This window comes from Trichoderma citrinoviride, assembly GCF_003025115.1.
Source record: "Trichoderma citrinoviride strain TUCIM 6016 unplaced genomic scaffold BBK36scaffold_2, whole genome shotgun sequence".
Lineage (NCBI taxonomy): Eukaryota > Fungi > Ascomycota > Sordariomycetes > Hypocreales > Hypocreaceae > Trichoderma > Trichoderma citrinoviride.
This window is the reverse complement of record NW_020194710.1, coordinates 839,720-862,572: the sequence shown is the minus strand read 5'-3', so window position 1 is coordinate 862,572 and position 22,853 is coordinate 839,720. Positions and strand designations below refer to the sequence as shown.

Below are 22,853 nucleotides of genomic sequence, written 5' to 3'. Positions count from 1 at the left end.
TATGCGCTCAACGGCTGCAATATCGGCTGTCCCACCAACCCACGATGAGACTTAACAGCCTGTACGTCTCTTACAAAAAAGAGACGGGGCGGCTATTGTATTGGCTCATCCAGACTTCCAATAACCTTATCCAGTCGCTGGATACTCACGATTGTCCGCTTCAAGTCAATCTCACAGGCCAGGCCCCCGTCTCCGATCTCGTCTCCATGGCGAAACTCATTGCCAAACACCACATTGACATTCCATCCAAGACACTCGCACTATTTCACTCTGTCATTGAACTACGGACTATTTGCTACTCTCAGTTTCAGGAACTCGCATCCATGTGTCCTAGCGAAGAGCTTCTGGAAAGTAACTCAAAGCACAAGTATTTCATCGACATCCTCACCGAAGCCTTCCACATCTTGGGCGGCGAAGCGTGGCTAGCGGAACAAGAGGAGAAACCAGCAAACGAGGGCGAAGAAACGGCAGACGGCAGCGAAGAAAAAGCCGACGCGAGAATCTGGACCATGGCCAACAGATTCTCGGTCCTGAATCTGGATAATGACTCTGAGAGTGGCACCTCCCACGGCGGCGAGAACAACGGTGAAGCTGACGTCGATGCTAGCAGTTCCGCACCACCTCGACAACAGCGAAAGAAACAAAACGGCAAGGGTAAAGGAAAGAAAGGTAAGGGCAAGAAGCCTCGACAAGGGGATGCTCAGACTACTGGCGACGTGCCTCCGGAGAGCTACCATATCATCGAAGACGATGAGCTTCAGCAGTACTTCATGGCCGCGTATTCGATGGCCAAGGATTGGATAGAGCTCCGCTCATTGCTCCAGGACTTTTGGAGAAGAGTCGCCTATCGAAACCTCAATGGTGCGATGGTGGCCGCTCTCTGCAATATCGCTGTGGCAATGATCAAGCAATCCGAGGCCGTGATCTTTGGCGAGTTTCCTGGCTATGAATCGCTTGACATGATGATACTCACTTTCATTCACGGGGACGCCGAGAAAGCAGCAAGGGAATGTCGATTCATCAACAACTTGGACGATGTGAAAGGCTTTTGGGAAAGCGAGGAGATGCCGGTGGATGTCCAGGAAACCTTCCTCATCAATGTCTACGACGACCTTGTTGACTTCATCAACGACTTCCAGAAGACGAGGAGCGGCAAGCCGACAAAACGAATGCTCGCCCAGCTCAAAGGTTGGGATCCCTATTATGATCTCCAAAGGGCAACCAAAGACGAGAGACTGAAATGGAGACGCAGTTATACCATCAACTGGCTATACGACCTCGTCAATTCTGTTGCGTGGAGAGCGCTGGCTGGGTCGTCAAAGGAGGAGAAAGGCTACGTGTTGGAGGACGTGGACTGGGGAGCCACGGGTCCATTCAAAGACGACAAAAGACTGTTTGGCCTCTTCGACTTCGCAGTGGAGGTGACAACGCTTGCGATGCAGAAGCCAGGCACTGCTTTCCGCCACAGAATCACGCCTCATCTCGTGTTTCACCTTCAGTGCATTATAGATGCCTGGACCGTGTCTCGCGGATGGGCAGTGAGCGGAATCAGAGGTCATGTCCTCAGCGAGCCAGCTCCTGACTTCGATCCACGACGTCACTTGGACATGTTTCTCGGTCAAGGGGATTGGATGACGAAAGGCTTCGGATTCTACAGGGGCGTCGCTGACCTGAAGTCGCTTTGGGAATCCTTTAGGCACAGCGGCAGGGCATATGACGACGTCACGACAGCCATTACTTTACACGAAGAGCTCTGCAAGGAGTTTGCCGAGGCTCTGGGAAACTCTCCGCTCGAACAGACGCCTGCAGTGCTCCCCTCTCGATTCGCAACTACAAACCCCAACGGCCTCTGGGACTACTCGCCTTTTCTCTGCGGCGCCGGGCTGGCAGAAGGACTTGAGCTCTCCTATCGGTGTGCCATGGTGCTATGGGATAAGCTGCGAGAGCTCCTGTTGGTTGTATATCTGCACGGTATGCTGTCAGCGCATCAGTACCTCAAGACTCCTCTGCGCATGTTTACCCACTTGGATGTCATGTTTCACAACGACTTCTTTTCAGGCGAAGGTCAGCCAAGCTACGACTTTTCTTCGGGCTTCCCCCCTCACACCAACAAGCACGGGGCCCGCGAATATCACCGCCAAGAAAGACTGAGCCGTCGCGCCATACTTTCGGCCTGTACCACCCGCGATTTCCTCGAGCTCTTCACTGTGAAGCATTACAAGCACAAGTCGGAGCTTGTTCTCTACAGCAAGGCGGGCTGGGATCCTGACCGAATTCCCGACAGCGACATTCACCACATGTCGGCCTTGGGCTTGATCCGGCTCAGCCAAATGTCGCGACTGTACGACCCGGCAACGTCTGATTGGATGATAGCGGGCGCCAACTTGCTCAGGAGTCAATGGCCCAAGGTGCATACTGTGGAGGGCGATGTAACTGACGATCCCATCTTGGAGAGCGTGAGGAAGCGCGTGGACGCTATGAAGAAGGACATCAAGGAGCTGACCATTATGCCAAACTGCATCGTCACGCCGTTGTCGTGGATCTTTGACCCTAACAAGGTTGTGAACAAGGATCCGAACATGACGCCCGAGATGATGCTGAGCGTAATCTGGAACGACCTTTATTCCGACATCTGCTGCGAAATCAAGCCCTATTCGAGCCTCAACTACTTGTGGATCACAACAAGCGTTCTGAGATTCTACGAAGAGTTTGAGGAGGAGGCCCGAACCAACGGCACCGAGGCGGTCAAGGCCATGTTTGAAGAAACGGTCGAGGATCTCACCGTGGGAAGGGACAGACGGGTCTTTGTTTCGTTGTTCGCTCTGCATGGCACGGATAAGGATGTCCTTGAGACTGTTGCCAAGACGTTTGAGAAGAATGACAGGGGCGTGGCTCATCTGAAGTACTTTGACATGGAGAGGACGGAGGAAGAGGAGCGTGGACCGGTGATTGGGTTTGAACGGAGCCCGTGTTGCGTGATGTGAGGAAGGATAATCGAGAGGAGCGGCGATGTGGACTTTGCTCTGGAATGGAAAAAGGCGAGGATATCTTCTGGACTTTTTTTCTACAATTTGGGAGAGGTTGATTTTTTTTCGGACAGGGGGCATGATTTGACAAAGGATTGAACAAGTTGCTTGATGTATGAGTATTGTAAGCCTATTCTCAAAGACCGGATTCGACAAGAGTTTCTGCGTTCTAAACCAAGCAGCAAGTGAAGCACCCATCCTGATTTTACCGCCACGCATCAGTACTGTTGCCTTGATAAGGGCATACAATGGAAAGAAACTAACAATTTCTTTCGAAACCTAAAAGTTCATCACATCAGCATCAGATCATGAGGCTACTAAGGAATGGTGATGTGTGTACTCTATTCGAAGGGCACGGCAGAGGCGCGTGGAAACACTCGTCGTACACGGCACATTCGGGTTCCTGGCGATGTTGCTGCAGGGGATGTGCGACGGCGGCTGCTACCAGGAGCATCGTGATGGAAGAAGTGAGCTTCATCATGTCTTGTCAAACGTTGAGCCACTCTCAAGTAATGGGGCAGTAAGTATGAGTATTATACTCGGAGGTTTGAACGAGAGAAATCTCTGGCACAATAACAATCTGGGCAATATATATATATATTGAAACACAAGAGGTAAAGGCTGCCATCCTACGAGCATCATCTGCAACGTAGCAGTTTCAGCCAAAAAAGGGCGTACATGCCATACCCTTCTCCTCAGCCGCTTCGTATCCCCGCGATTTCGAGACATGCAGTCTTCAGCTGTGTGGTAGTAGCAGTTTTTTTTTTTTTTTTTTTCGCTTGACGGTCGCTGCCGCGGATACGATGATTCCTTTAGAATTGTACGAGTGAGTTCTGCTTGAGAGAAATATCTCACTCTGTTCTACTTGTGTCTGGGTTTCGTGTGTATGTTGGACTAGAGGCGACGACGCCCAAGCTGCATCATTAGAGTACGTCAAGTGTGTCCCAAGTGCTTAGCCTTAGTAACGCCTGCAGGCCTTCTTCATTTAGCCTGAGGCTGTACTACTATATTCCAACAGAGTCGCTTGATGGCTCTCTTCTTCCTTCTAGACAGTCACATTTAGCCATGGAATTTGCCATCACTGAGGTATACTTTGGTCTCTCTCTGAAAAAGTTCCAGGCGATTACCTAGTAGTTCCGTCGTCAAAGTATATAGTAAGGCGGCTGTGGCGCAAAGTGTAAGTCGACGACTCGACGCCACGAATCACCTCAACATAATTCCCCGCTAAGCCACATCTGGTCCCAGAGTTTCCACTTGTTCCCGCGGCTTGCAATCCCGGCCGCTTGAACCCCAGCATGAGCCTCAGCTCTCTCTCTCTCTACAACATCATCAGCGTCCTCATCAACCTACGTATAGACAACTTCACGCAAGCGAAACACCAATAGCAAAAGATACCACCATTTCTGGCCCTGCTGCTGCTTATATAAAACCCAATCCACTCCTCTCTTCCTCCTCACCTCTTCTCCTCTCTCTCTCTCTCCCTCCTCCAATATCCTCATCCTCAACAGTCTCTCTCCCCCCTCCAACCAACAAAACATGGCTCAGTCAACCGCCCACCGCCGCCTCCTCCAAGAATACCGCGCCCTCACAAACAACCCCCCCGAGGGCATCACCGCCGGCCCCGTCTCCGAGGACGACCTCCTGCACTGGGAATGCCTCATCCAAGGCCCCGAAGGAACGCCCTTTGAGGGCGGCGTCTTCCCCGCAGAGCTCAAGTTCCCCAAGGACTATCCGCTGGCGCCCCCGACGATGAAGTTTCTCGCCGACGTGTTCCATCCAAACGGTATTTTAAAACCCACCTTCTAGTCATATCTTGCCGAGTTCGTCAACAGAGATAGAGAGAGAGAGAGATGGCTAACGCAAGAGACACACACACAGTCTACCCCAGCGGCCTCGTCTGCATCTCCATCCTGCACCCGCCCGGCGACGACCCGAACCACTACGAGCACGCCTCCGAGCGCTGGTCCCCCATCCAGTCCGTCGAGAAGATCCTCATCTCCGTCATGAGCATGCTCGCCGAGCCCAACGACGAGAGCCCCGCCAACGTCGAGGCCGCCAAGATGTGGCGCGAGCGCCGCGATGAGTATGAGAAGACGGTCCGCGACGGCGTTCGGCGCATGTTGGGCTTGTGAGGCCCTTGTTTTCTGCAATGCAATTTCATAAACAGATCTTGTCTTCGAGATCACCAGGGGGGGCGATAGAGAGATTGTGGGATGGTATAATGTGTCTTGCGTGGACTAGATCTACAGGCAAGGGAGGAGCGCTTGAGTCTTTTATGGTTTCCTGGGTGTTATGATAAAGATATGTACGTATATCTTGGGGCTTCAGCACGGCGTACGGCGAAATAAGGTAGTCCAAAGAGAAAAGAGACAGGTTTTGGATAACCACCAAAAAAAATGATTGTGTATCCATCGTCAAAACGTCATCGTTGTCATCGTCGCCGTCGATACATAACCCATCGACCACCTCTACCGTTGCTCTCGTCTTGCAAATGAAACGCTGTCAAGGGAAGAAAGAAGAAGAAGAAGTGAAAGGACAAATGAGATGGGCTTTAGAGCCCATTGTCCGCTTTGAACTTGTCCCAGCTCTCGTTGAGGGTGCTGAACACCAGCCCGGCAATAAGCCTGACCTCGGTGCTCGCGTCTTGTGGAAGCTACACAAATAAGTAAGCATGGTTTTTCTTTTCTCCCTCGGAGGAGATCCAGTATGTCTAGAGCAATGGGCATTTTCCTTACCTTGTCGGGGTGCGTCTTTGCAATAGCCTTCATGTACGAAATCTTGACCTTGTTCGCCATGACCAGCTCGTGCAGCCCAACCTTCTTCCACCCGCTGTTCTCCCAGAGCACCTGGTCCATGCTGGCCAGCAGAGCCCGCAGGTTCTCTCTCTTCCCATCCCTCCACGCAGCTACTCTGGCATCTACCTTATCCGCCAGCGCAAACTTCTCGTCGTCTTCCCTGGCAGCGGCTTGGTTGGCCTCACGCAGCCTGGTAACCGCCTCCGAGTCCTTCTGCGGCGCCAGGCTAGAAGCCGCCGACGGCCGAGGTCGAGGCTTCACCGCAGGCTTCGGCGCGGCCTTGGGCTTGGGGTTGAGGGCATCTTGGCATCGCTGGCGGCCCTTGACTGCGGTGGCTCCGCCGACACCACCTTCGACGCACAGCTTCCACACAGCGCCTGCCTCTGCCCACTTCTCCATCTGCTCCAGAGCCTCTGCTTTCCGGCTCAACGCCTTGCCATAGAGCTCTTTCATATCACGGCTTTCGTCCTGTCCGGCTTCGTTTCTGACAGCCACAGTCTCTCCCTGGCCGTTTCCGGGCCCGATAATCTTGAGCGCCTCGTCGGCATCAGCAACAGCCTGCTTGGGCTCTCCGGTTTTCAGAGCGGTCAGAGCACGGTTCGTGAGCAGAACGATCATCAGGGGATGCGTAGAAGGAACAGAAGCCAGAGACGACGAGTAAGACGCATGGGCGGCCGCATAGTCGCCTCGCTTGAAATGCGCGGTTCCCTGCAGTCTATGTCTTGTTGACGCCTGCAATGCTTCGGGGCTAATAGGAGGTATCTGTCTGGTAGGTCTAGGCGTGACTTTACGCGGGGGTACAGGGGCGGGTTTCTGCTGAGGCCGACTTGGAGCAGCTGGTGTTGGCCTTTGTGTTCCCGATGGAGTCCGTTGTGATGATGTCGATGCCTGTGAGCCAAAAAGCAAATCCGGTTCAGGCTCGGTCTTCTTTGGTGGTTCTGGCGCTGGGTTCGCCTTCTTTCTCCTGCTGGCGCTCACGTAGCTAGAGAAGCTGTCATCGTCGTCCGCCGTTAGCCGGCTAAGCCTTGCTCTCGCATCTGGAATCATGGGCGGCGGCGCTGTTTGCTGCTGCCATCGCGGAACAGGGCTATTTCGACTTGGCGGTCCTGAAGAATGAGCAGGAGACGATGTCCGCGAAATCTGAGGACCAGCCCTCGGGTCCGCTGGGTGACGACTGCTGCTGCTGCTCCGAGCTGGCTGGGGCCTACCGCCAGACTCGAGCATGAGCGCCTCGTCGGTGACGTTAATGTCAGCTTTGGGAGGCGTCGGCTGTGCCCGCGCCAGTTGAGCATCCCGCATCCATTTCGGCTGGCTTGGGTCTGCTTCTTGCTGAAACTCTGCGACCGCTTGCTGCATCTTCTTCTGCCCAGTCTTCCAAAGAGTGTTTGCAGATTTGAACAACGTGTTTCCCATAGCAGCCGCCGTCTTCGCAAAGTCAGTCTCGCCCCTGGCGGGGGACCGGCTGTCGCTACGCTGGGCCTGACTTCCTGCTGCAGCAGGGCTTCTGCCTTGCGAACTCCGAGACTGCGACGCCTCCTTGGATTTCCTATGAGCTTCGTCCAGCAGCCAGTTGGCCGCCGCCTGGGCATTGAAGCCCGTACCGCTCTCCACAAGCCCTCGTCTGGCCTGTTCGGGTGTGAATCCGTAGTCGACGAGTTGCGCAACAGCCTTGTCGAAGGGATCCTTGTTCACTCTGGGCACTCGCTCGACGTTTCGCTCGACGGGCACGGGTTCGTCATCGTCGGAAGAAGAGCTGGAGTCGTCTTCGATGGGCTTGCCCGGCTCGCTTCGAAATGATTCTTGCTTCGCTTGTTGCTCCCTTCTAACCTCGTCCACGGGTCGCGCGAGGTCCCCCAAAAAGTCGAAATCGTCTGCGCTGGTTGCGGCGCCCTGGCCAGTTGTTGAAGGGACAGCGGCCTTCACCTCGTGCAGTCCAAAGGGATCATCGTCCTCCACGTCGAAAGCGCCGTCGCCGTTCGATGCCGTTGTCGAGCCCCATGCTGAGGGATCCGCCAAGTCGAGCCCTTTCTTGACCGGCGGGGGTGGAGGGTAGTGGCTGGCATTGTCGACCTTGGTGTCTCTGTTGAAGGCAGCAAACAGGTCGTCGTCATCGTTCGCTGCGCTCGTGGGCGCGACACGCTGCTGTTGAGGCGCCGGACTGGGCGTGAAGCCTCGGGACCCTAGAGAGTCCCAATGCTGGCCGTTTCCGAACTGCGCCTCTGCGAGCTTCCGCCTCTCCTCTTCCTTCTTCCGCTTCTCGAGCTCGAGCTGCGCCTGTCTCTCAGCGAGCGACAGGTTCTGCGTGGCTTTCGGCAGGCCAAAGCTCAGGTTGCTAAAGCTGTCTTGCGCAGGCTTTGCGGGAGCCAGCTTGGGCGCCGAGCCGTTGGGCTTCTGAGCCGCCAGAGACGCAATCTGTGCGGCGCCGAAGGGCGACTGCGACGGCGATGGTCGGAACGGAGGATACGCAGGGTTGACGACCATCGGCTTCGGCTTGCTGCCCGATGCGTCCGAGGACCAGTCGAGCCCCGAGAGGTCGTCCATGGCGATGGTGTTGCTGGTTGCTGTTGCTATCGGCAGATGTCAATCATAGCCAGGCGATGGATGATGCTTCATAGTCGTGGTCGTTGGTGAGGTTGTCGCTAAGCCCCATAGTACAGTAGGTCGAATGGAGGGGATCCAATGCTGGGGAGTGACAGGGGCTCTGGTTGGTGTCATGCCAGGCCACCCAAATTGCTGCAGGCGGCGAGAGAGCAGATGCAGGTCACATGACCCCTGTTCACGACATCAATCTGTCTCTTGAACAAATGGCAAATTGATGCTCGAAAGTGCGTGTATTTCAGGATAATTGATGATTCTGTTCATTCAGTACATATATGATATGAGTAACTCATTCGTCTGCTGGCTGGGATGGAATTGGAGAGATGTCTCAATACCCCCCATTGGATCACCAAGGTGTGTTATTACCATTACTCATACGGATAATGAGGCATCTATAAGGAGACGAGGAGAGTCAAAGAGAAAAATAAAAACCGCTGGAAACCAGAAAACAACTCAAATCAACGATACAACCAGCGAAGAACTATTCTCGCACTCTTGGTATACGTGACGCCTTCGAAATCCGGCTGTGGTCCCAGGTGATAGGGTAGGCCAGGCGCTCTAGCACAGGAAGCACGCGCCGAATTCCGACAACTTCAGAGAGCGTCAGATGTACGCATACGGTATCTTTCTACACAATTATGATATGCGCAATTACGGAGTGGAATAATGTGTCATCAGCGGGTTCCATCGTTACATCGAAACAACAAGAGAAAAGGTTCAAAAAGAAATATTTGGGAAAAAAAATTAATTATTTCCGGCGCCGGGAGTCGAACCCGGATCGCTGCGGGACTTTCGTATGAAAGCGCAGTATGCTAGCCACTACACCACGTCGGATATGTTTCGATGCTACTTTGAAGTCTTAAACTGCCCTATAAAGCTCGTCGGTGGCTTGGATGAATGAATGCGTTGACCTACATATCTTCAGGCATTGGAATCTTTACGGCGCCGAAGACTCATCTCACAATATTTCCTTGCTCAAAACTTCGCATGAGCTTCTCGATTACCTCAAAACATCATGTTTGGGGACCCCGGGGAATATCCCGTCTGGGATCGTGGAAGTCGCCTGCCGATCGGGTTCTGTCAGGCTAGGAGTAGATCACGTCAGGATGCTGCTGGTATGTGTTTTCGGGCAGACCAGAATGTTGGAGTGCTCATTGCTTTCGTCATCGGATCAGTGTTTGACGAAACAAAGGATGCTACTTGTCCTGGCGAGCATCTTTTCCAGATCACCAAGACGAAGGACAATGTGGAGAACTTCCATCGTATGGAGTACTCTGTACGTCTCTCGCCTTTCCCGTGGGCGAGGCTGAAAGGCACACCTCACTATCTCGCGGAGCTTTCTGCAGAGGCTGATCCGTTGCAACTGGCGGGGTCCATCCGCAACCCGTGGTAGGATGCCGATTCCTGGCCAAAAAAGAGCCAGACAGCATATGTGGAGGCTCGTACGGAAGTCAGCGAGATGAGATGAATCTAACATTACGGGAAGAATACATAGATCAGAGGCACATTCGGAATTGCCTCGCTTGCTGTACGACTCGCCAGCAGTGCCGAGTTAGCCAGTATCATGGGTGTGATGCTCCATACTAGGCTTTCAAGAACAAGCATCAGCTGGCCAAACCCCTCATTCCGAGGGGGACAGAGAAGGGAGGCTGAACCAGGCAAGCCAGGAGTTGACTCTGCTGCGCTTGGCTTCATTCCCGGAAGCGAACGTGGACGATTGCACTTGGCAGCCGACCTTGCAGCTTATTTGCGACGATGGAGCAGCAAACAATCGAAGCTTGCACAGATTGGGGGGAAGCCATCGTCGCCTCTTTGCTCATTTCTGCTCTGGTGTCGCCTAGCCGCCAGGCACAAAAACCAGGGGCTGCTGCTTTGAGGCATTTTGTGAATGCTGATTGGCCAGCCGTGCCGATGAAACCGTTTCAAATGACCGCAGGGTCTCTCTAATGCAATGCATAGCAGCATCTTCATCTTGGCGCCCCTGAAAATCCATGGCCTAGCGCAAGTGCGCCACGACACCATTGCAAGAAGGAAACGCAAACAAGCCTTTTGGTCTCTTCTGGGGGACATTGAGTGTGAACGTTTGAAGGATGTCTTGATGCATGGCATTCGCTTTCTCGACGGCCCTTGTTGTGGGAGAGCAGCTCGCGAAGCACAGCATTTCGTTTGTTGTCGACTAATGGCATGGGCTGGCAGTCTGCGGTCCCACGCTCTACGGCTTGACCGACTGCTGTGCTCTCCTGGTCTGCGGTCGAAATTTGAGATGAACGGGAAGCGACATGCTTGCCCCCAGCCATTCATATACTCATCACGGCTTGAGGCTCCACAAGCCTCGTCATACACACCGAGCGTCCCAAATCCGAAGCCCTCTCTTGTAGTAGAAATCAATTTCGCAATCGACAACAGGAGCAGACGGCCGCACCACCAGGGCGCTATAGACGTTGAGCAACAGTCGGCGTTCATCCGTTGAAGAATAGCGTCGTTTGTGGTTCAGCCGCAAGCCTTGTATGCCGATGCAGGGATTCGTTCGGAGTTGAGAGTCTCAACTCACCACAACGGTCTTGCCCATGGTCGGATTCAGGAGGCAGAATCCGAGTCCATCTTGAACCCGCCCTAGCGAACAGTAGGGGGGTTCTGCATTGATGAATCGTTGCCGATAGAGGAGCTTTATTCCAGAAGTCCCAGTATTAGGCGGAAGGTCCCACGAAGTGGTATTATCCCGCGGGTCGGAACAAAAAAACAGGCCTCCCCCAGGGGGGCATCATGAAGAGACACCCCCTGCTCAACTCCATGTCTCTCAATTTCTTGGACTGCTTGGCCAATCACCATCTGAAAAGAATCATTACATCATCTCGTCCCCCAAAGCAAAGGCCAGGCAAATGCATACCTCAAGGCAAGCGAAGTTTCAACTCCCCTCTCGAAGATGCTCATCGTGACCCCTGCTAGTGACCATGGTCATTCGAATTTGCCGCGTTTGGCAAGTCGGGCCACCCAGGACGAAGCCTGACTGGTCCGTCGTTGGGATACTTTGTCAACCCTTGATCCTTCGTAATCTGCTTTTGGTGTTCCCCCCGGCGGATGGCCAACGAGAGTTGCCTGATAGCCGGCTATTGCGCTGCTCAAAACCATGGCCACAATGGCAGAGGAGGTAGCGCGGCAGTAGCAGTTGGTGCGCCGTGCTGCTTGGGTGTTGGTCTCATCCACCATCTCTCTCCCAGTCAGTCTCTTGTTCGAGTTCCGGGGCCTGCTTGTACGCCGGCATTGGCGCGAGGACCCGGATTCCCATCCCTTGTCGACAGCAAAATCGCCCTTAATATGGCCGCCCCGTGCACTGCTGCCATTCCCATCCCTCATTTCGCGTTGCTCCTTTCTCCTCCGCTTCATCGTGTGTTTTGCTCGACATTCCCACGTTCTTTACCATTCCTTTCTGCCGACCAACGTACATTCCTTCTGTTCCATTGTCCATACGCATTCCTCAAATACTTTGGAGGATTCAGCATTCTCATACTCTTCTTCCGACTATCGCTTGCTGTTCAGCCTTCCTCTTCGCACCTCGTATTGACAGAGGCGATTACCCTTGCGCTCCGATAAGCTTTGACGTCAACTCGGAGAGACACTCAATAGTTGCCGGCTGTATCGACATCCACCGGACCGTTTCGCCCGTGTTGCAGACCAGATACCTCGGTCCTTGTTACGGAACTCATCGAGACTGACGTGCCGCGAGGAATTCTTCCTGGAGGTTGGACACGTGTGCACTGAACCATCAGTCGCCCTTCTCTGGAATCCCGTCTAGGCGCCGTTTCGTGAGGTTGGGACAATACTAGCAGGAGAGATAAAGACTCCCACAGGCTTGTGCAAGCGTGCCTCTTCCCTTGGAAGAAGTCGGTTTTTGATTTGAGCTGCCCTCGCCTCTCCGAACTGCCCCTTCGTTCTCTTCTTTTGGGGGGGTTTGACGACAACGACGATACTTTGGTAAGCCCGTTTCCAGTTTGACAGAACACTCTTCCTTGACACGACGCAAACCCCTTTCCCGAGAGCAAATACACAGCAGCGCAGACAGATCCGGCCTGCCTTGCTTGACCTGCAGGGAGCCCGCAAACGCAACGGGCCACAGTGAAGCGATTGGCTGGTCGACGCAGCTGTTGCTTGCCGAGGAAAGATGGCCGATTACACCAAGGGCCCTTTTTGCGTCATGCCGTGGATGCGAATGCGCAAAATCTCCGTCAGTGACAGCTGCAGGTTGAAGGACGCAGCATCTGCCTCCTGCCAGCTTGCGCCTGGATCACGGGATCATGAAGCTGTCGCGCCTTCCCTCCCAGCGGCGGGCCTTTTGCAGGACCGCCTTCCTCTTCTCACCGCAGCCTCTCACCGCATTCTGTCATGCCTCTCCCCTCTCTGAATTCTGCCTCCTGACCTTCGTCTCTTCACTGCTACACTCCTTCACCTCGATCGTCTTATCGATTCTCTCGCTGTCTTCCTTTCGTCTGTTGCCTCAACCTGCGGCTGGCAGAACCGCTGACTCTCCGTGCAGACAGCCTCGTTGCGTCGTCCACTCCTTACCAACTCTTAGTTGATCTTAGTCTTGCCCTTCGTCTTGCCTGGAGCAACCCCTCGAGCTTGGATACGCATCAACTATCACAATGCTCAAGTCTGTAGTTGTCACCGCGGGGCTGGCCGCCGTGGCCGACGCCTTCTGGCGCATGGAGTGTCAGGGGCGTGTTGGCCTTGCCCGAATGGACCCGGTCGTTTACCCAGGCGCGGACTCGCCTCACATGCACGCTATTCACGGATCGTCAGGTGAGTGCGGCTTCTTGTTCATGGATTGCTGGGCTGGGTTGCGTCTGCTTGGGGTCTCTGCTATGAGAAATATCATTGCTTCCTATGAGTTGGTTGATATTGACTCATACTGTCTTCAACACCTGGCATCAACTCTGGCTCTTTGCATGTTTCTGTAACTGACATGTTCTGCCAGGCTTTTCCGAGACCTCTGGTACCCCCGAGCTTCTTGCCGGCAACTGTACATCATGTCGTGTCACACAAGACAAGTCTGCCTACTGGCACCCTGCCCTGTACTTTCAAGATGCCGACACCAAGGAGTACGAGCTGGTTCCTCAAGTGGGCGGTATGCTTGCGTAAGTTGCCTATGTCCGGCGTTCTGGGATATTGAATTGCTCCGCTAACAACACGCAATAGCTACTATCTCCTGTACGGAGACAACATCAAGGCTTTCCCTACCAACTTCCGTATGGTAGCTGGCGACACCAATCGCCGAACCTACACCGCTGGTGATCCAACCCAGCCTGACCCGGCCAAGTCTCTCTGGGCTTCGTTGGGCCAGACCACCCAGGATATCCTGGCTCAGCGCGCCATCGGCTTCAACTGCCTCAACTACGACAAGGCCCCCGAAGGCACCCTGTATCGTCACTTTTTCCCCGACAAGGGATTCCTTGATGCCAACTGCAAGGATGGCATCCGTTTTGAGATCATGTTCCCTTCGTGCTGGAAGGGCGGCGATGCCATCGACAGCGCCAACCACAAGGACCACGTTGCTTACCCCGATCTTGTCATGACCGGCACCTGCCCCGACGACTACCCCGAGCGCCTTCCCAGCATGCTGTTTGAGATCATCTGGAACACCAACGCTTATGTTGGCCGTGCTGGTCAATTTGTTCTGTCTAACCAAGACACGACTGGTAAGATGACAATGGAGCTCTTTTTACGGCAGTGTAACTTATCTAACTCGATGAACAGGCTATGGACTTCACGGTGACTTCATCATGGGCTGGGACGAAGACTTCCTGCAGCAGGCCGTCGACACATGCACGAACGCCTCTGGTCTCATCGAGGACTGTGCCATCTTTGACGTTGTCGACCAAAGCGTAGCCACGCAGTGCCACCTCGAGGATATGCCTGCGCACCTGCTGAAGTCGGACGGCGACGGCAGTGGTCCCTATGCCAAGCTCCCTGGAAGTGACTCGACCGGCTCCAGCCCTAGCTCTGGCGGTCACGGTCACGGCGCCAGCAACACGGCCACCAAGGCCGCCGCAGCCCCTACTCTGCCCTACCAGCCTGGTGTGACGGCACCTTCCAAGGCCTCTCCTCTCCCTGGACAGGTCTTCAAGGAGGATGATGGTGCATCTGGCTACAACGCTGACGCCTATGAGCCAGCAGTCACCCCTGCCCCGGGAGTGTCGGCTGCCAATGTTGAGGCCGAGTTCGTCAGCACTCAGTACATTACCGTTGGCAACGTCGTCAGCGAGATCCTCTGGAAGCAGGCTGTTGTCACCATTACCGAGGAGCCTGAGCCGTCGACGACTGTGACCGTCACCGCAACTGGCCCGCGTCCTGCCAAGTACCGACGCAGCGGCCACGGCCACGGCCACGGTCACGCTCACGTCCATGGACAGGGTCAGCTCTAAGAGGTTGTGAGAGAAGATAGGATCGACTGATATCCCCCTTTTTTGTCATTTTTGAAAGATTTTTCTTGTGAATCTGGACAGGATCCAGATAGTTAGGGGCATTCGTGTGGCATGATTGAATCAACATTTGGCTGCTGGCTTTGTTCATAGGGTAAAAAAGATGTTTATCCGGACTTTGGCATCAAAAGAGTTAACGAGAGAGCTGCGCAGGCAGATGTATTACGTGACAATCAATTAAGTGAGATTTAACTTTATACAATCTACGTGAGGCGTGACGAGTCTTTTCGTCTCGCATTCTTCTTTCCAAATGATGAAGCAAACAAACTAATGGTCCCAGGTTCCGTATTACATACTGTGCATGAGTGACTGTTGGGGGTACATGCACGGGCTTGAAGCCTCCCTTGATGGTTCGGCCAACGTGACGGGCCTCGATATCGGATCCCATCAAGACAAGAATGGATAGGGGCAGCACCAGTTTCTTCATCGTGTGTCTGCAACGCCAGGAACTGTGCATGTGCCGCATGCTTGACCTGTTGTGAAGTCTCAAATCCGCCTCCGTTTGGGGACGGTTGGGCGGACGCGGAGGTGCAGATGGAATGGACCACGCCAGGCAACGCATTCCTGAGATGCAGCAACAATCAAATCCTATGCGAGCAATGACCGTCTGGATTGTGGGTGAGCCCCCATGCATTGCTGCTATGCTTCCAGAAACAAACTTGACAAAAGGCGGACGGCCCGAGAACGCTGCTGGCCTTCTGCTGTTTCTTCTTCCTTTTTTGGCCTCTTTCTCTGCTTCCCTTTCGGTTCGTACGTACGCGTGTTTGTGCTTTTCTCTTTTTTTAACTTGGGTTGAATGATATTGACCCTTTCCATTCGTTTGTTCTGAGGAGACTGCTGTGAGATGAGAGAGACGGATATTGGACGAGCGATAACAACAGCGACGACGACACTCATTTACTACTAATAACTGAACAGCAAAAGAAGCAAGGCAAAAGAACCAAAAGCAGAAAACACATAACATCATGGGTGACACGATGCGCGTGTTTGGGCGGGAGCCCGAGCGTGCTGATCACCCCATTGGCCTGGGATGGCTGCTCGCCATTGCGCTCTGCGGTGGCATCCTGCTCTTCACGACGGTGGGCCTCCTGCTCGTGTGGTGGGTGAAGAAGACTCGGTCGCCGGGCCCGCGGATGGTCTACGGGTACGCGGCGACGGAGACGTCCTTTGTGCCGCCGACGTCGACGTCGCGGCTGATCAAGCGGCGGCTGCTGGGAAACGGCTCCGGGTCGCTCAGCAAGCTGTCGAGCCGCCTGTCGAGCCGGTTCTCGCTTCTGCCTGGGCCGCGCGGCGGCGGCGGCGGCGGGCCACCTGATGCTGCTGCTGCTGCTGCTGCTGCGCTGCCGACGCATGAGAGGAGCTTCGCGCTGCCGGAGCGGAGGAGGACGGTGTCGAGGGGGAGGAAGCGGTCGCGGAGCTGGGTGGACGAGGACGACCTGCACGGGCCGAGGATGGCGCGGAGCAAGAGGAGCGCGCGGGACTCGTGGTTCGGCGTCGTGCCGACGCTGCCCAGCGTGGAGGCGGCGCCGCTGCCGGAGGTGGTCGAGGTGGAGGAGGAGAGCAGCCGGCGGGTGCATGTGGGAGCCGGCGTGCCTCTGCAGCATCCGCAGCCGCGGTGGATTCCGCGCAGCCAGACGGAGCCGGGGCTGATTCCGATGGCGGCGGCGGCGGCGGCGTATCCCGTTGAGCTGCCGACGGGGGTTGCGCCGGCTGCTGCTGCTGCTGGGCCGGTGAGGATGTCGGCTCCTCAGGTGGCGCACGTGCGGCCTTCGGCCACGGATTCAAACTTGAAGGGCATCTTGCGCTCGACGGAGATGAGGCTCTCGGACAGGACCTCGCGGCCCCCGGTCACGGTATCCCGATCATCTGCCGTCAGGGGGTCGCCCACCAAGGGTCACCGCACGAGCTCATCGGCCAGATCAAGCAACGGCTTTCCCCTTTCAGGGAGCCCGCCCAAGAGTGGCCTTCCGAATACAGCAAGCATGAGCTCGATTGGCAGTGCCGCGAACAGTCTCATTGCGGCGGCCACCCAGGAACTCGAGCTTCCTGGACGCTCGTCGAGTCCCAGCAAGGCTAAGGGAGTTCGATTTGAGCAACCAGAGATCGCAAATGGAGACCTTGAGAAGCCTCAGTACAAGACGGTCCTGTCTCAGAGCCCGCAAACGCATAGCCCTCAGAGGCAGTTCTCGCAGATGGCATTGATACAGCACCCGTCGATGCAGTCTGTGCAACAACAACAACAACAACAACAACAACAACAACAGCAACAACAGCAACAACAATGTCCTCCACAGAGAAGTCCTGAGCGCCGTATGTCGTTTGACAGCGACAAATCGAGCTCCCTTTCGACCTTGTACAGCACCAATGAGCCGGAAGAAGAGAGACCCAGGCAAAGGCTAGATTACGACCCCTTTGTGGAAAAGGGGGCCCAGGGCAGGTGGCCAAACTGGCAGACGCGGCAGCGCCTCGCCCATAACGACTCGCAAAGGCGGGCAAAGACGTTGAGCTCGGCGTCGCTGACGCGAATCATCATGGGAGAACCCGCTGGCCCTCCGCCCTTGAGGCCCCTCTCGGCGATTTCGCAGCCCGACATGGCCTATGGAGGTCTGATGTCTCCCCTGATGCTCGACTCGCAAGCTGCTTCGTTCGCGAGGGACGCTGGTGGTGCCGAGGGGCTTGCTCCCTCGCATACGCCGTACCTGAACGAGGTTCCCTCGGAAGTCAGCTTCGTCTCCATGTCGGTGGATTCCGATGCGACCGAAGTGCCTGCCGCTCACGACAGCAGTGACTCGGCATCGTCCAGCCCCACGACTCCGACGGGACAGTCGCGGTTCCCAGACATGATGTCGTCGTCGTCCTCGCCGTATGACGAGCGGGAGATCATGTCCCTGCTCATGGCCACGGCGCCCCCTCAACGAGCTTTGCCGCTGCCTCCGCCTAGCGTGACGGGCGCAGACGGGGCCATCGTTGCTGTTCTCTCGCCGACGCCGGGGAATCGTCTGTCGCGCCGCGGGTCCACCGCCAGCTCCGTGTACACGTTTGATACCTTCCTTGCCGAGCAGGGTACCGGCTTGGCGCCCTCGCCCTCCCGCCGGTCCATCATCCATCCCATCATCGATGGCCCTCGACTGAGCAGCACCATCGCCGAGCTGCGCCGCATGAACAGCGTCCTGAGCACATACAGCGTCGCGTCCATCGCCTCGACAGTCGCAGAAGGCGACTCGCCCACTCTCCCCGCCTCATTGAGCGGCGGCGGCGGACTCGCAAAGACCCGCTCCGTCCTCTTCGGCCCCGCCAGCATCGGCAGCAGACACTACCTCAACGTCGGGAACACGCGGTCCCTGGCCAGCAGCGGCAGCGGTCGCCGATTCGGTCCGCGAGGGTCAGCGCGGCACCGCCGCGCGGAGACTTGCTGCTACGGCAGGGACACTACCCAGGGGCTGGGGCTCCGCCTGGCGTGCATCGTGGACGAGACGGTGGACGTCGACCCGCAGCGGCGCGCGCAGAGCCTCGTCTGCGACCCTGGCATGGAAGTCATCGAGGGGGTTTCGCCCGCGCCACGGGGGCTGCTGAGCCAGAAGCTTGGGCCAGTGGAGGAGCTCATTGCCGCCGAGCAGAGATTCGACGCGCACCGGGCGAGCGTTGAGAGCTTGGGGCTGTATGATAAGGATGGGTTCTTGCTCAGTTCGCCTGAGCGAGATGCGAAGAGGAGAGGCTTGCGGATATGAAAGCGAGCGATATGATGGTGTGATAATGCTCTACCTTCTTTTCTTTCTTTCTGATTCTTTCCCTCCTCCATTCCTTTTCCTTTCTTTATTCTTTCTCCCCGCTTGCCTTCCGATTTATTGGGCCGTTTCTTTTGTGGAAGACTTGTTGGCGGCTGATAATGTAATTTATGGTACGCGTCTTCATTTTCCTTTTGTTGCAGAACCAGAGACGAGCAGACGAAGGAGTTCATCGATAGATATGGTCTTGTATATTAGCTGGTAGCCTAAGGCACTTTTTAAAATCTAATTTTAGTTTCCCCTTGTTCATTATAAACAACTTTTGGCGAGTGAAACTAACCTATTTTCCATCTTCCATGAAACTCAAAAAGATAGGAGGAGATATCTTCACTCAGAGGGGATGAGAACACTCCCCGATTGTCTGACCGTAAACGCCGTACTTCCCTTGTCCTCCCTTACGCGTCGTCGCCGGCGCTCTCAACTCTGGGCCGCTTGGTCTCCGGATCCTCAGCTGAATCATGCCCATTGACACCCTCTCCCTTCTCAAGCTCGTCCCTCGGGCGTGTCCTACCAGCTCCCTCACCAAGCTCTTCAGGCTCTTCTCCCTCTCCTTCCTGCTCGCCACCTATCCAGTTGCCATCCGCGTCAAAGTACTCGTGCACATTATCCGCCGTAATCCAACCGCCACTACCAGGCATAGGGGGCGGCAGCCCACCATCTGCAACACCGCGCAACACGCCCGTGAATCCCTCAACGGCCTCGTGACCCACGTTGCCCTCAAAGACGATGCGATCGTACTCGTTCTCGTCGTCGTCCTCGACTTCAGGATCGGGATGTAAGTCGGAGCAATTGGCCATGGCCTCGTAGAGCTGCTTTGCCGAGCTTGCCTCAGAAGAGGATGGGTTCTGCGGCGGGATGATGGTAAGCTCGACGGTTTGGAAATCGGAGTCGTCGCTGCCGCCGTCGGCGAGGTCAAGCTGCATCCAGACAGCTTGCTTGTCGTCGACCGTTTTGAGGGCATGGATGGAAATGGTCGGGTAGGGAATCGAGACGCCGGCTTCAGCTTGGCTGCTGAAGATGACGAAGTTTCTGGGTGCAACGTTAACAACCGCACAAGAGCTGGATCAGTTAAGGAGGAAGCGCGCACTCTGAAGTCGCAAACACATCGACGGTCTGCTCTACCAGCTCCTCCACAGCTTCGTCCTCGTTCGCGTCGCCTCCATTTGAGGCATTGGGCGCCGCGGGAGAGTCCTGGGGGAAAATCGCCAGGCTGCCGCACTGCGACCGAGGGATCGTTGCCTTTGCGCCGGCAAGATGGTAATGCAGAACCGGCTTTCCATCTGTGAAGGACTCGGGGGTCTGGGACTGGTATTCGGCCAGAGGCGTGAAGTCGGCCTCTGCGGGCGGCGATCGAATCGTCGTTGGAAGCATGGTTTCGACCGGGTCTCTGAGAGCTGAGCTGAAGCTGTGATGCTGGGGGAAGAAAAAGAAGCTGGGACTCGAATTGACGATCGTGGGGTAGCTGCACTGTGGTTCTGCCTTATCGATACCGCCTCTAGCTGCCTTTTAGCATCCAATCCATTAATCCCTGGCAGTTATAGCGGACGTGGGGCTGGTGATGCTACCACTGCACTGCAGTAACTACCTAGACTAAGGCACAGCCATCCAGCGGTCATTCCGATGCTTCCAACTCCCAAAGTCTAAACTCCAACCTTAACCTTTCATCACCTCGGGTCGGCTCAACAGTTGCCTCCGCTGCTCGAGAAGACTGCCTTCTCACCGACTTCACCAACTTTTCTCCTCGATATCACGGACAGTCCCAGACCAGTTTCGCACTCGCACTCGCACTCGCACTCTCATCAACTGCAGCCGCTTGGCTTGGTAGGACTTCGCAGCTGGTCTGCTAGCGAGACAAAATGCACAGTAACCGTGAGCCAACCTTAGTTCTGCCTCGATGGCCGCCATTGCAGATGCTGATATTGATAACACAGGAGCACATCATCTGCTTGAGCAGGTCCCTCTGACGGTATCACCCTTCGTCTCTCTGCCGACGGCCACTACGCTCTCGTACAACTACAAGACGCTGCCGTCCAACATCCCCCCCTCGCCATTGGGCATCCCCAACGCTTCCGACGACCCTTCATCACAGCCTAAGCCGAAGTACGTCGTCTCAAACTCCGGCCATGCCGCCCACCCCGACGACATCATCGCTTCCTGTCAGGCTCTGCAGGCGCACATTGCCAAGATGCAGGAAGATGCCGAGCGCGATCTCAGAGAGTTGGAGGAGTGCATAAGAGAGAGAGAACTCGCCGAGAAGAGGCGGCTGGCGCCTGGATGGCTGGACAGCGACGCCCGGCTGCTGGAGCCTGAAAGAGCCGGCCCGCCTGCGTCTCACACGGTGCCGAGTCCGCCGGCCTCGAACGAGCAGAGCGATCGGGGTGGTAGTGGTGATGTTTCTAGCGATGAGGGCGCCCAGCTGGATCGGGCTTTTGGTGATATGGCGCTGAGATAGGACGCGTGGGCGGTATTGGCGGATGGCGCAACTTGACTTTTTTCCCCCTTTCTCTTTCCTTTGTTTGGCTACTGGATGGTTGCACGATACACGAACAGCAACAACTTTACATGCGTGTTAAATCGGGATTCCAAGACCGAGATTTGCGGTAGGATAACGGGCGTTCAGTATACTGAATTATCACTTATACTTTCTTCTTACCTGACTTTTAACAACAATGGATAGCTACGAATACAATGGGCAACGCAAATTGAGCTACAATGGAAACCCATTCGGTCTTCCATAGAGCGTGGCAGCTGCAGTTTGTCAGGGTATTTGGAAGAACATTCTTTTTTTACGGAGACTAATGGGTCATATCGACAAAACCAATTGATTCAATCAATTGTTAGGCTACCCATGCGATGATGAGATACGCGAGACGCCATCAAAGTGTAACATCTCGATGACCTGATGGACTCGGATGTGGCATAGACTTGCCCTTACCCCTCTCTTGCTGCTTCGATACCGGTTACTTTCCAACTATAAGATCAGCACTTCGGAGTGATGTTGCATTCGGCGTAATCTGTGAATAATGAGGAAGTCCATCCTCACGGCTTCATCTCGATGGCCAGGCTGAGGCTTGCCGGGGCGAGTTCGCCCTGCAGATCATACTGCTGCCGTATTCCTATCAGTGCAAAGGGCATGTCGGGATCATCGGAGCAAACTCATCTCGGTGGCTGTCTGATTCTCGGGGCTGTGTACGCCTCACAGCTTCTAGCTCATGACGTTGGTGGTGACTTTGAAGTTGAGCTAGGATTCAGCGCTTTTCTTGCCGAGAGGGACATTCTATCAAAATCAAGGTTAAGGTTAAGCTTAACAGATGTACTCCGCCACGCCAGCCTCGCCAGTCGATATGGGTCCGCGTATGGACGATGAAGAAGTAAGGACACATTCTGCCCAATGAAGAAATGGCTTCCTCTTGAACCTTAACTTTGGTTCAAGCCACATCCTGAGGGAGTTTGCGGTGCCTCTGCCCAGCAAAGATCATGTCTGTCTGTCAGATGTGGCCAAAGCTTCAGTATCTACCTAGTATGTGCTTCGAATAGGATCACTCAGTCTCAGTGTGTACTCGGTGAGGTCAACTCCATCGAGTATCGGTATCATCGCAAGGGGATGACGCCCTCGGTTCGAGCGTCGGCGTTACATGATGGCAATCGAAAGCATCACGGATACTAAACTGAGGTAGAACGAATTTATCATAAGGTACCTTCTCGATCCTAGAGCATGTGAAATCGGCAAACCTTGCCAGTCTCTTCAGGAAAGGTACGGTTCCTATCAGAGTTGTGGCTTGTTGAGTAGAATTAAGATTCTTCTCAATGGCTGTCAGATACGTAACTCGCCGCTCCCAACAACCACGCAACCGAAAAGTTCTTTCCACAGACAGTTTCTGCCTTTACTATGGGAAAGAATAAGTATATAAAACCCCCTTCTCTCCCTCCTTCCCTCCCCTTTTCTTTTATTCACACACACACACAGAAGACAGAAGACGATTGGCTCTTTACATCTCAACACATCAACAATCGTCTTCCAACCGCCAGTCTTCACCATGTTCTCGCCGCTTTGCCTCGTGTTCCTCCTCCTTGCTTTGGCCCAAGTGGCCTTTGCCGAGCCGCCCGTTGGCGCGGCATCGTTTGGATGGCCTCCCGCGAGGCCATTCAATTATTACACCGAGAGACTGGCAC

The 22,853-nt window shown here is 55.0% G+C and overlaps 8 protein-coding genes and 1 non-coding gene across 9 annotated transcripts in view; 6 read left to right on the top strand and 3 right to left on the bottom strand.

Annotated features, from left to right (window-relative positions):
• Positions 1–44: 44 nt before the first annotated feature.
• Positions 45–2,984, top strand: BBK36DRAFT_1187349 (hypothetical protein; the record flags this gene model as incomplete). Its single annotated transcript, XM_024896531.1, has 1 exon — positions 45–2,984. The coding sequence occupies one exon, from the start codon at positions 45–47 to the stop codon at positions 2,982–2,984; it is 2,940 nt and encodes a 979-aa protein (XP_024752825.1).
• Positions 2,985–4,562: 1,578 nt separating this feature from the next.
• On the top strand, positions 4,563–5,158 carry BBK36DRAFT_150262 (ubiquitin conjugating enzyme; the record flags this gene model as incomplete). Its single annotated transcript, XM_024897579.1, has 2 exons — positions 4,563–4,809; positions 4,905–5,158. The coding sequence occupies 2 exons, from the start codon at positions 4,563–4,565 to the stop codon at positions 5,156–5,158; spliced, it is 501 nt and encodes a 166-aa protein (XP_024752824.1).
• Positions 5,159–5,577: 419 nt separating this feature from the next.
• On the bottom strand, positions 5,578–8,362 carry BBK36DRAFT_1165762 (ubiquitin associated protein; the record flags this gene model as incomplete). Its single annotated transcript, XM_024894817.1, has 2 exons — positions 5,578–5,679; positions 5,762–8,362. The coding sequence occupies 2 exons, from the start codon at positions 8,360–8,362 to the stop codon at positions 5,578–5,580; spliced, it is 2,703 nt and encodes a 900-aa protein (XP_024752823.1).
• Positions 8,363–9,171: 809 nt separating this feature from the next.
• Positions 9,172–9,253, bottom strand: BBK36DRAFT_t26. Its single transcript has one exon. It is a non-coding gene; the product is annotated as a tRNA-Glu (tRNA).
• A 3,806-nt stretch (positions 9,254–13,059) lies between these two features.
• BBK36DRAFT_1109487 (hypothetical protein) lies at positions 13,060–14,838 on the top strand (the record flags this gene model as incomplete). The annotated part of the gene is made up of 4 exons (XM_024889482.1): positions 13,060–13,216; positions 13,392–13,551; positions 13,613–14,112; positions 14,171–14,838. 4 exons carry the CDS (start codon positions 13,060–13,062, stop codon positions 14,836–14,838), a joined length of 1,485 nt encoding a protein of 494 aa, XP_024752822.1.
• Positions 14,839–15,860: 1,022 nt separating this feature from the next.
• Positions 15,861–18,623, top strand: BBK36DRAFT_1165760 (hypothetical protein; the record flags this gene model as incomplete). The annotated part of the gene is made up of 1 exon (XM_024894816.1): positions 15,861–18,623. The coding sequence occupies one exon, from the start codon at positions 15,861–15,863 to the stop codon at positions 18,621–18,623; it is 2,763 nt and encodes a 920-aa protein (XP_024752821.1).
• A 452-nt stretch (positions 18,624–19,075) lies between these two features.
• BBK36DRAFT_1109709 (hypothetical protein) lies at positions 19,076–20,051 on the bottom strand (the record flags this gene model as incomplete). Its single annotated transcript, XM_024889504.1, has 2 exons — positions 19,076–19,709; positions 19,768–20,051. 2 exons carry the CDS (start codon positions 20,049–20,051, stop codon positions 19,076–19,078), a joined length of 918 nt encoding a protein of 305 aa, XP_024752820.1.
• Positions 20,052–20,574: 523 nt separating this feature from the next.
• Positions 20,575–21,132, top strand: BBK36DRAFT_1111026 (hypothetical protein; the record flags this gene model as incomplete). The annotated part of the gene is made up of 1 exon (XM_024889653.1): positions 20,575–21,132. One exon carries the CDS (start codon positions 20,575–20,577, stop codon positions 21,130–21,132), a length of 558 nt encoding a protein of 185 aa, XP_024752819.1.
• Positions 21,133–22,717: 1,585 nt separating this feature from the next.
• BBK36DRAFT_1110677 (hypothetical protein) overlaps positions 22,718–22,853 on the top strand; it is a gene marked incomplete at both ends in the record, with an annotated part of 1,021 nt that continues 885 nt past the window's right edge. The window contains one exon of the mRNA XM_024889607.1: positions 22,718–22,800. Coding sequence (XP_024752818.1) covers positions 22,718–22,800 — 83 coding nt within the window. The remainder of the gene's footprint in view (positions 22,801–22,853) is intronic.